Source organism: Sebastes umbrosus, chromosome 17, assembly GCF_015220745.1.
Source record: "Sebastes umbrosus isolate fSebUmb1 chromosome 17, fSebUmb1.pri, whole genome shotgun sequence".
Lineage (NCBI taxonomy): Eukaryota > Metazoa > Chordata > Actinopteri > Perciformes > Sebastidae > Sebastes > Sebastes umbrosus.
In genome coordinates, this window is record NC_051285.1 from 9,002,771 (window position 1) to 9,015,608 (window position 12,838).

At 39.7% G+C, this 12,838-nt stretch overlaps 1 protein-coding gene across 1 annotated transcript in view; it reads right to left on the reverse strand.

The window, feature by feature from the left end:
• stk32a (serine/threonine kinase 32A) overlaps positions 1–12,838 on the reverse strand; it is a 73,634-nt gene extending 60,796 nt beyond the window's left edge. Inside the window, exons 1-4 of the mRNA XM_037748244.1 lie at positions 12,490–12,838; positions 9,569–10,050; positions 3,268–3,323; positions 863–1,014 (exon numbers count right to left, since the gene is read on the reverse strand). Coding sequence (XP_037604172.1) covers positions 863–1,014; positions 3,268–3,323; positions 9,569–9,620 — 260 coding nt within the window. The 5' untranslated portion in view covers positions 9,621–10,050; positions 12,490–12,838. The remainder of the gene's footprint in view (positions 1–862; positions 1,015–3,267; positions 3,324–9,568; positions 10,051–12,489) is intronic.

The window sequence follows — 12,838 nt, forward strand, 5'->3', positions numbered from 1 at the left end:
AAAGAGGAGGTCGGGGTGATGGATAGGTCAAACAAACACAGGACTTTGTGTAAACTAAAAGTCAACGTTGACTTATTTTAATCATGATGTTTTGTTTTTTTTACTAAACCTAACCTAGTAGTTTTGTTGCTTAAACCTAACAAAGTAGTTTTGTTTGCCTTTTTGTTGTTTCGTTTCAATTTCGTAGTCATTTTAAGCCAAACAATGATGTTTTTTTACTAAACCTAACCAAGTAGTTTTGTTGCCTAAAAGTAGTTTTATTGCGGGTTTTTTTAAATTATTATTTTGTTTCAATTTCACAGTACTTTTAAGCCAAACCATGATGTTTTACTAAACCTAACCAAGTGGTTTTGTTGCGTTTTAGTTTAGTTTTGTTTCAATTTCGTAGTCATTTTAAGCCCAACCATGATTTTTTACTAAACCTAATCAAGTAGTTTTGTTGCGTTTTTTTGTTTTGTTTCAATTTACAATGTTAACCACGTGTTTAAAACTGCAACTGTAATCCGGGAGAAAATATGTTTCCCTCGAAACGTAATGTAGAATGCAGTTCAGTTGTATGGGAACATCATTTTGTAGGAGACAGGGTTGGGCACCATATTTTTCTCACAAGCCAATCAGAGCAGACTGGGCTTTTTCAGGAGGGGGTCTTAAACAGAGGGTGAATACAGGTATATTCAGACAGACAGTATGAAAAAAATAACGTGTTTTCTGAACATTAAATCATGTAAACATGTTTTAGTAGAAACCCAAAATACAAATATGAACCTGGAAATGAGCACGATATGTCACCTTTAAAATGTTTACAGCAGCTTTTTGTTTACATATTTAAGTAATGGAGGATCACATTGTGTCTTTGGCTTACCAGAAGTTGACCAGGAAAGGATGTTCGAGGTTCTGCATTATCTGCAGCTCTTTCAAGACGTTCCTCACTTCGTTGCGCTCCACACATTTCAGCTTGTTCATGTACTTCATGGCGTACATCTTCTTGGTGTCCTTCTTCTGTACAATGCAGACCTGATGATGAGATCACATAAGGGTTAACTCCTTCACTGCAATGGTCAACATGGTCTGAATACTTTGTTGGTGTTCTGCTTGTGCATCTCTGTCCGATGTTTGCTAGTGACTCGTGTATTGCTTTCTGCAAACATATCATTCATACAAAGTGATAATGTAGTCCCCTCACTGCAATATGATATCACAACACCATTCCTCATGGGCAAAATTATATAATAAAAATCAAATTTCATAAATTAATAATTAGGATAAAATGCTGATATTCTGTTTGACACGTTGAAAATTATATACATTTGCAAAATGTTGCAATACAGCAGTGTGTTTTCCATCATTCATCCATGTTTGTCTACAGCTTTAATGCTTGTTACACATGATGTGTTATAGCGCAATAACCAGAAATGTTGTCCATCCAACGAGGCTGGAAGGAAACTTCAGGATTTGTCTTTAATCTCTGTGATCAGGAATTTAATCCTCTCTTAAGACGTTCAACTTTTCACACCAGCATGTTTTGCATTTCAGAGATGGGAAAATATCATGTTGGCATTCACTAGGACTACTGGGTGGGTGTCGGTCAGGGATGTAGATATTTCTTTCAAAATTGCATAACAATGCTCTCAAACAGCGTCAATGTATTTATGTATCAGTGGAAAATAAATAGCATGACTGATGTGACGCAGCAAAAACACAAAATATAACACCTGGTGCAGTCTGGGTAGCTGTCATTGTTCGTATATATCAAACTGTGCGTGATTACCCCCTTTTGACAATGTGTCTGAGCACGCCTGGACACTGTTTTCAATATGCAGAGCAGCAATGCTCCATATTTATTTGTCGTCGTGCTCGTCTATGCTACAAGCGTCAATAAGCCAGTGATTACTGCTATCTAAGAGAGTGATCTGTGGAGCAGCTGGCACGGTTAATCAGCCAAACCCTGATCGCATCACTCCTCCCATTCAACAGCTTGCCATCTACTGTGATTAGACTGCTTATCTGTTGTTGGACAGAGTGGAGATGCTCTGTGGGTATGTGCTCAGTGTATACATGCGAGCGTGCGTGTGCATCGCTGTATGTGCTTACGTGTACTGTAAGTGCCGATGCGAATTACTCTGCACTGTGTGACAACAAGGGGTGACTCTGTTGAGCTGTTGGTTGGTCTGGAGCAAATTAAACCGGAGGGCTTTACTAGACATGATAATATTGTACTGACAGGGAGGGGACATGGTATAGTGTTCGGAACATGTTGCGCCTAATGTGCAGCGATTTTTCATAATCGATTAATCGTTTAAGTAAGTTTTCGAGTTAAGTAAAACAAAACAAGTTATTTGATGATATCACAGATCAAGTGAATATTCTAGAAAATAAGCAAATGAATCAGTACTAAAAAGTAGTTGCAACCTTAGAATCGCATGGCACATGTGCATGTATTGTGTGATATTGAATATACATTTGATATATATATATTTTTAAAGTTTTGTTTCATATGTATTTCCCATTTTTATCAACCCTGTCTCCTACCCAGTTATGCTTCCATACAATTAAACTGCATTCTTAATTACTTTTCGAGGGAAACATGTTTTTTTCCCAGATTACGGTCACAGTTTTAAACAATTTTAAAAACATTTAACATTGTAAATTGAAACAAAACAAAAAAAAAATGCAACAACACTGTTTCGGTTCAGGCAACGAAACTACATGGTTAGGTTTATTATTTTTTTGGCCTTCATTTGGCCTTTCATTTGGCCTTCAAATGACTCCAACATTGAAACAAAACAAAACAAAAACGGAACACTTTTAGTTTCACACGGGACACCAACAGCGGTCTCCTGGGGGGAAAGTCTGCTGTTTGTTTCCCACCAAACATAATTGAGAATGCAGTTTAGTTGTATGGGAATGTAATTTTTAGGAGATGGGGTTGGGTCTTGTGCATCTCTTGTAATTTACCTTTTATTATTATATGATCAGTTTTATATATATTGTTTTGTGTTTTAACGTATTGGATAGACGGGCTCCAGAGCAACACCAATGTCCTCCTGGAATGTGTTAGTTTGTCAGTGCTTGTATTGTAGTGTTAGGATGTCTTTCATATGCCCTTTGTCGTGACCTGTTTAGGTTATTTGTTTGTAAGTTTCTTTATGTTTTACATAGCATTACTAAACTAGTTTCCCCTATTGATATTAATAAATATCATGAAGCTGATTCCAACTTATTTCATTTCTGAGTAACATGGCCACACTTTGGCAAACATGGACTTACCTTTCCGAAGCTTCCTTTTCCTATTGCCCTCAGGATCTGGAAGTGGTCGAAATTCACTGTAAGAAAGAAGAGTAGAAACATCTCTGTTAATTTATATTCAATAAAAAACAGAAATTTGAACCTGAAATCTGAAATGTCTTTCTTTAAATAAAGGCAAGGTCACACACGCGCACAATTAACATTCACCTCCCGTTTACTTCCATTCTATGCGAGTAAAGGGGTGAAAAAATATTCGCTTCTGGTCGCGAAGCAAATTTGCATCTTTGGATTCGCGTGCGGTTCAACTTTGGTGAACTTTCAGGCGAATATCACCTTGGCAGGCGATGGTCGGCGATGGTCGCCTGCATTCGCGCATGTGTGACCGTGCCAACAAATTGATAAAACTTTACACTAGATGCACATATTTGCTCTACTTTAAACATTTAAAAAGTTTCAGATTTCAGCTTTAAATACATCAACTGTATAGGCTAGCTCAAATCACTTCACACAAATGAAAACTAGGGCGTTCGATCAGTATAAACGGAAATAGTTGAATGGTAAATGTCAGTACATATCACTGTGAAGTTTGCTTTGAGCTCATTTGAACAATGCAGACAGTCAAGCTGAAACAGATGGAGGTCTCCATGCAGGTCAACCACAGGTCACTGACTTTATATATAGCAGAGAATTAAAATAAGCCTCCGCACAAAGACGCCGTTTATGATCATTGCATGTTTTCCCGCTGAACAAAAGACCAATTTTTAGCTCTCTTTTTAGCAGCTCGATATTCTCTCAGTCTTTGTGTGAGTCTCTCCTCTGCACACATATTGAACATTACCTCACTCACACACACAGACACACACAACCTAAACTATCTCACTCTCCTCCATCTATCGGCAACATTAATCGCCAATTGGAACCTGATGGGGCTGTTTGTTTCTCACTGCCATGACAACCAGGACAGACGGTTTTCCCTCTCTGCCGTTTCCCCGAGGATGGAACAGCTGCTGCCCACTCTCTGCAATCATCTGACCACACACACACACACACACACAAACACACACACACTTGTATCCACAAAGCATTCACAATCATTCCCAAATACACACACTTTTATTGGCCATAAACATTACCTGCTTCTCTTGCAACAGTACAGCGTGCACACACGCACACACACACACACACACACACACACACACACACATTCTGTCCGCAGTCTCTAGATCTATTGGATGTGACAGTTAATGTTTTGCTCTGTTAGTCACGTATCACTGGCATTTCCTCCTCTCACACTATATGTGTTGGAGTGTTTACACATCCAACTGTGAAAAGAACCATATGAGGCCCGCTTTATAATGCACACACACACATATGCATAGACTTAAAGATGATACTGTATATTCAACGGTTATTTTTCGTGCGTTTTCCTACGATTGTCCAGCAACACGAGCGATAACTGCGCTTGCGGTATTTAGGCAACAAAACTGCTTAGTCATAGGTTTAGAAAAACAGTGTGGTTTGGGTTAAAATAACTTCAGAAGTGCCGTTACTTAAGTGCGGTAGTTACGCGACAAAAAAGTCAACATTGACTTCTGGTTTCAGAACAGCTGCTGTCAATTCAGACTACATGGCGTACAAATGAAACACAAAAAGCAAGATCGGTGAAATGCGAATTACTGCGTCATTCACGAGACATTTAGTGCGACGGTGCTGTTTTAGACCCATCCATCCATCCACACTCACCTCCTCCTTACGTGGACTTTGTTTATCTTTATTCTGCTTCACCTGTCCTGGCTCACGATTACATTGGTTATATATGAATTATAGTGCATTACTTTTTGTCGGTTTAGCTACGAACATTGTGAGAACAGCCTGACCAAACACACACACACACACACACACAAAGACATACACTCCAGATAAACATGGTCATTTTGCTGCTGAGCTACTTGGAGATTTGTTCTGATGGGTTTTTCAGAGAGACAGCTGTGGTCATGGATGAGAGGGCAGAGCTCTGTGATCGCAGAGAGAGAGAGAGAGGCAGTCAAATATATACAGTATATATATATATAGAGAGAGAGAGAGAGAGAGGGAGAGAGAGAGAGTGGGAGGGAGTGAGATGGAGACTGTCATATTTTACCAGCAGAACTCTGAATGGTTTAATGTGCTGTATTAAGTGATGGACACATGAGTAACAGAGTGTGTAATGATCTGTAATGAAATATGCACATGAGTGGAATTGACACATTGACAGCCTTTCCATGGCTTAACTGAGGAAACCATCTGACCGAGGAACTCATCTGCTAGTCAATTTGAATTTGACTGACACATGCTAATCAGTTTGGATTGAAATAATCACGCTTGTTCAGTTTGAGCCTCCCACAGCCTCTGGCACCCTCTGAATGACTGCGCTGTAGTCTACTGTATGTCTATGCCCTTCATTCTGTCTGTCAGAAGTTGTCTGCATCTGTGTCTCTGAGTATGTCCACACTTAGCCAACAAAATTTGAAAAAATGTTCTCCGTTTTGTCCCTCAGTCCTCACTTAAAGGCTCTTATATACTCAAAAGCGGACAGACTGGTTGTTCTCTTTATACTCTCATACATTTTTAGCTGCATATGATTCTCTGCAGAGACGTCCACACCAGCCCTTGCGTACATTTATGTCTACTTAGACATCAAACTTTCAATTTGAGCTTAAATAAAACTTTAAAAACAGACAACAAATATGAAATAAATATGAATTTTATTTTAAAGGTACTGTGGTTTTTAGTAAATTTATCTCAAACAGTTGTTGGGGACTATTTTCAGTGGTGGATTAATACACATTTGGTGCTCAGTTTTGTTGTATAGAACAAAAAAATAAAGAGATTTAGCCATTTTTCTTTCGTTTAAGTATTTCTGGGCGGAAAACACAAGTGAGAAGTTCAGAATAAGCCATCGTGGAAGCACTGTATCGCTCTGTTTCCCCCCTCTCCCTCCGCCTCCCACAGTGGCCAGTAAATCACTTAAGACCCCACCAACGTGGGAACATCAGCGCTCACGCTGTTGCTCTGACAACTGAAACAGAACCCATGGGTCCGTGTGCCACTGTGATGGGGATAAAGCATTATCAGCAGTAAACAGGGCCTGTCCATTAACCAGAGGCTCCTGCTTACACAGAGTGGAAACATGTGGCACATAAGGGAGTGCATGTGGTACACACATCATTCTCAGAGGAGATAAACATGTCTTGACAGAGTTCACCTTCATGCAAACGCCCTTTAGTATGAACTATAAAATATATATATCTGTCTCTGCACTGGCTCCAGGAAGGAAAGCAGTCTGTACATTTATTCTGCAGATAAATTCAGATTATTTTCTAGGAGAAATTTAACATTTGAAATTTAATTACAAGAATGTAAATGATGTTTACACATCTGTAAACCTCCACACCTCTGTGGCCAATATAACCTTGAAGCAACCTTTAACGTTTCTGAAGTATAAAGTGAAATTTGCATGTTTATTGCTTCTCAGAGGGGTTAGTGCATGATGTGTACTCGACATGCAGTGACCCACCTGGTTCCCCCGACCTCCAAAAAAGGAGTGCGCTGCCTTGCGTCTGACGGGAGTTTCATCAGCGAGGGGATTACTTTGTTTCCAGTGAGCGGGCCTTTTTTTTTTTTATAATTCAAAATGATGTGTCTATGTGTTTATTATTCCCCCTGCCCTCGGTGAAATCGCCCACGCTGTTTTGCGAGAGAGAAGTCAGGAAGGTGCACTGTTGCATTAACTCTGAGTTCAGAGTCGCTCTGTTATGAGTGACATTTCCAGAACGGCGCGGCTATAGATGAGTAAGCAGCAAGGTTAACCATGAATAATGATTTCCTCTCTGATAGTGGTTGCCTCCAGTGGGAAAGAGAAAGCCACAGATATGGATTTGCGATGCAGCCGTTTGACACAGTCGGGGTGAAAAAATAATTTTGTTTTGTCACACGATAATGACGTATGTCAGCAGACAAACAAATGAATGTGAACTCAAATGATAATTAATGGAATATGAACCCGTCAAATGTGTTAAACTGAAAACGGATATTACGGTTTACAACTTTCTAAAAAGAAACAAACATATCAGGTCAATTAGGACACTAGTTCCCAACCTGGGGGTCCCGACCCCAACAAGGGGTCGCCAGGCTTTAAAACCTATAAAGTATGCATGATTGGTAAATATTTAAAAAAAAAAATAAAATACATTATACAGACAGATAATTTTATTAAAAGTTTCTAAAAATAACAGGAAAAGTCATTTCTAATGCAATATTCACAGGAAATTATTTGCAAAATTTCATCTAAATTTGCTAAATTTCATCCAAATTGCTCATTTTACACAAATTTCCTGCAGTTACTGTGTTCACTATTTGGGTTAATTGTACAGTTTATCAGTTGTTCTGTACTGTTATTGTAATGCATTTAATATAATATGAAATATCCACAGATCTAGGAAACCAGATACAAGAAAATGTACGGTAAGGAAACACCTGGGAAAGCCACCTCACTTCTGACTAAATCACTGACTCATGCCACGCTGACTTATTTGAAGTCCTTGTGGGTGCAGCCAGAGAGGAATTCATTTCTGCCTCAGATCGATAAATCCACATTGTATTGATCAGGTCACAAAGAAAAGGGAAATAAGTTCAAACCAAGAGGTTTGCCAATCAGACTTGACCTTGATGTCGAAAAAAATTAGGATGATATAGCCTGGCAAGATTCAAGCTATTTTTTATAATCATAAATATGAAGACACGAGAGTTCGGATAACTTCAACAACCTTTTATTCTATTTCATGCCCTCTACTTTATCTTTTAGGGCTGTCCTCGACCAAAGAAAATCTCAGTCAACTAACATTACGATTTTGAAAACTAACCAACAGATCTGTAAAACTGAGTTTCTCCACAAAGATTCACACAAAAGCACCACTTTAAATCTTGTGTTCACCAGAGATGTGCTCGTAAGTTTCATCGAAATAAGTCATTCAGCATGAAAAAGTATAAAAAATGACTAACCAATTTAAGAAATGTTGAAATCGTCCAAACCTACAAATGCTTGGGAACCGTGTTTGATGACAGACAGATTTGTGAAAAAGGCTCAGCAGCGTCTCTAATGCCTACGTAAACTAAACTCATTTGGAGTAGATCTGAGAATATTGACAACATTGTATTCTTCTAATATTGAAAGTATTTTAAGCTTTTCCTTTATCTGCTGGTTTACATCCCTTTGCCAAAAGAACAGGAACCGACTGCAAAGTAACCTCAGCTCTAAAATGATTGGCAAAACACAAAGATCCTTAGTACAAGTTAATACTGAGCAAGTCCTCAAAAAAGCATATATTATCATCAACGGACCCACACGTATCCTCTATGACTACTTTAAGCTGCTGCCATCATGAATGCGTTTTAGATTGCCTGTATGTAATACTAATTGAAGGACGTTTGGTTTTATTCCAGAAGCCATTAGACTTGTGAACAGCTACAGTACAAGACAAGAAATGGTCAGTTCATCTTGCGTATATACTGATAAATGAACTTGCACTTTTGACCTTTTACATTTTAACCAGTGTCAGATATTGCTGCTATTAACCCTGTGTATGTCTTTATAACACATTTGTCATACGTGTATTTTTAGATTGCTTTTTAAGTGTATAAATTAATTTTTCTATTTCTGTTTGAACGCTCGCTCGCTTTGAACTGCCCCTTGATGGACGAATAACATGTTTTGAATTGAACTGAAATCTTAGTCGACTAACACTTTACGAACACACTTTATCGTTTAGTTGATTTTTACCAACAGATCTGTAAAACTGAGTTTCTCCACAAAGAATTACACTAAAGTGCCACTTTTTTATCTTGTGTTTACTAGAGATGTGCTCATAAATTTCTTAGAAATAAGTCATTCAGCATGAAAAAGGCATAAAAACGACTAAAGAAATCTTAGTCAACTAAGACCAAAACAACCGATTAGTTGGCTAATCGACTAAGAGATGGCAGCCTTAATATTTTTGTGTAAATATACAATGCTATTGCTGCATCAAAAGTCAAACTGTGGCTACAAAGTATTCCCTCTTTTCCATTTGCTGAAAAAGACAAGTGGCATACCTAATGAGCATTACATCAGTCACAACCATTTACTGTAAACGCACTTAATTTTACTTGCTAATAGGAAGAGCTTAACACATTGATAAGGCTGCAGATAAATCAGTCAACTTGTGTCATTTTATTTCACCCCTCCTTCCCTGTTTATCTTCACAAAACAAAAAGAAGAAAAAGTCAGATTGTTTTTATTACTCACCCTCGTCTGTGTCCTCGGTGACCGGAGCCTTGCTGGACTGTCCGAGCCCCATGGCTGCTCCTCTTTACAGATTCTCCTCTTCTGCTCCCTTAGCTCAACTCAGCATCCAACGGCCTCTCCCTCTGAGACGCACTCATAGCCTGGTCGACACTATAGCCCCCTCACACACACACACAGTTTCACTACTCGACCCTGACACACACACACATACGCAGCAGCTGGCTCGGCTTCGCTGACTTGGTCCTCGTCTTCCTCTTAGCTCTCCACCTTGACACACATCAGTGCACACACACACTTGCTTGGGGCTTGGGGGGTGAACACTATAGGTACTGACACACAGGCAGTAGCACTACAGTGTGAGTTTTCCCGTCTGTCTTCACTGCTGGTTAGATGGATGCAGGCAGATGGAGGACTCTCGCCAGGTAGGAGGATGGTGGGCGATGTGTTGGTGGCTGTGACCCTCTGTTGACTGAGAGTCTAACCTGTGAGGGGAGGCAGGAAAACATGACACCAGCTGCAGGATGAGGGAGGGAGGGAGTAGTAAGGTAGAGCCTCTGAGACATGAACACGGCATCTAATGATGAATGGAAAGACTGACACACAATAAACATTGCTTTTCAAACTTATATGACCTCTAATAAAGCAGGGGAATTGACTTTCATTACTATTTCTACAAATGCAGTTTTCCTTCCTATTCCTCTGCCATTTATCAATTATTTAATTTTTATATTTTAATCAGAAACTCATCCCAGTGGAGCACCGTTCTGCAGTGTGTGTGTGATAAATGGTATGATCGCTTTTCCCATTAAGAGCACAAAATTGGAGGCGTTTGATTTATAGTTTGCTGGCGTTGTGTGTACTGTAAATGGGATCCCTCAGGCTGCCCTCTTCAGGACGGGAGATTTCATGACTTACTACGTTTTGTTCCACTAGTAGGCATAAAAGAAAAACTAGAAAAAAATCTGCTGCCTCATGAATCATTTGAACTCGTTAAATACATTTGCATAAAAGTGAATTATGTGTGCATCTTACAGCGTTATATTCCAACACAGTCTCACGGTGAAATAATCTTTGAATTTAATCTATTTGATTCGTGTACATAGACACCAATTTCCCTTTTTTTTTTTCGTGACACTTGGCACGACTTTCAACAACGTGTCAATTTCCGCTCTAGTCTTTTCAAAATAAAACTACTTAGGATTAGGAATAGATCGACTTTGTTTGGTTTAGGCAACAAACTACTTAGTTAGGCTTAGGAAAAGATCGACTTGGTTAGGTTTAGGCAACAAACTACTTAGGCCTAGGAAAAGATAGACTTGGTTAGGTTTAGGCAACAAACTACTTACTCAGGCTTAGGAAAAGATCGACTTGGTTAGGTTTAGGCAACAAACTACTTAGTTAGGCTTAGGAAAAGATCGACTTCGTTAGGTTTAGGTAACAAAGTACTTAGTTAGGCTAAGGAAAAGATCAACTTGGTTAGGTTTAGGTAACAAACTACTTAGTTAGGCTAAGGAAAAGATCAACTTGGTTAGGTTTAGGTAACAAACTACTTAGTTAGGCTAAGGAAAAGATCGACTTGGTTAGGCTTAGGCAACAAACTACTTAGTTAGGCTTAGGAAAAGATCGACTTGGTTAGGTCTAGGCAACAAACTACTTAGTTAGGCTTAGGAAAAGATTGACTTGGTTAGGTTTAGGCAACAAAACTACTTAGTTAGGCTTAGGAAAAGATCGAATTGGTTAGGTTTAAGCAACAAACTACTTAGTTAGGCTTAGGAAAAGATTGACTTGGTTAGGTTTAGGCAACACACTACTTAGTTAGGCTTAGGAAAAGATCGACTTGGTTAGGTTTAGGCAACAAACTACATAGTCAGGCTTAGGAAAATATATACTTGGTTAGGTTTAGGCAACAAACTACTTAGTCAGGCTTAGGAAGAGATCAACTTGGTTAGGTTTAGGCAACAAACTTCTTAGTCAGGCTTAGGAAAATATCAACTTGGTTAGGTTTAGGCAACAAACTTCTAAGTTAGCTTTAGGAAAATATCGTGGTTTGGGTTAAAATAACACAGAAAGTGCCCTAACTTAAGTACGGAAGTTACACGACAAATGAATCAACTTTGACTTCTGGTTTCACACGGGGTACGAACACCGGTCTCCTGGGCAAAAATTTGGTGTTTTTTTGACCACCCATCCACCCTGATCTCCTCCCCATGTGGCGTTTGCCGCACTTTATGCTTCCCGATTCAGAATTACGTGGATTGCATACGAATTGATTTTGTGCTGACCATCACGAAAAAAAATGTGAAAGTCATGTCTTTGTGCGCAAATCAATACATTAAATTTCATCACTATTTCACAAACTGCTGTGCGACGTGGCTGTATATTCCTGTAGTGACATCATTCTTTTTTAGGGATTTTGACTTGTCATAAAGTAAGTTTATTTCAAGTTTTTAATGACATTAGAATCTCCTATGATAATTCACATCACAGCTTTACTATGTGGCATCCTTTAAAAACTGAATGACAACATATCCTATAACAAAGAATGAATGAACTGAGATGCATTTGAGGGTTAAATAGACAAAACTTCAAGTCATTGTGCATGGCAACATTTCATCTGCTATAATAGGGGGATACACTTTCATGCATGTCATCCCCACACTGTATAGGCTATAAGATAAGGTCAACACAACCTATCTGGGTATCCCCTTTTGAGGGGTTAAATGAAATATTGAGAAAAAGTAGTGCGTGGAGCCGCAGTGCTGAGCTCCCTGCAGAGGACATTGTGCTCGGAGCTCCTTTATCTGATCAAACGGGACAAACATGCGCTGAATAGAAAGTATGTGCACTACCTGCCTGCATCCATCCATGCATCCATGCGTACATGCAGGTAGTGCAGCGGTGAGGTGAGGTGGGCACCTTACCTCTGGACGGGTAGTTGAGCACGGGACCATTTCCTGCCCGGGTTTGCTGCAGCAGAGCAGAGATGTGAGGCGACAGCTGGGGATCAACAGTGCAGCTCAGAGCATCACTTCGGCCGGTGTGAGGACGACGACGCACCGGGACACACCACACAGCGAGACGTGACTTGCAGGATGCGGTGAAGGAGTGCAATGCGAAATCCCTTGTTTGTGGAGGACAGAGGGAGCAGAGATGGGGGGGTTTAGTGGTGGTGCTCTGGTGGTGAGAGACTGACCTCCACATCGCAGTCTGCATTTGTTTAATGCGCTTGGCCACCAGCGTGCCACCAGCGTGCGTCTGGAGAGGCACGTT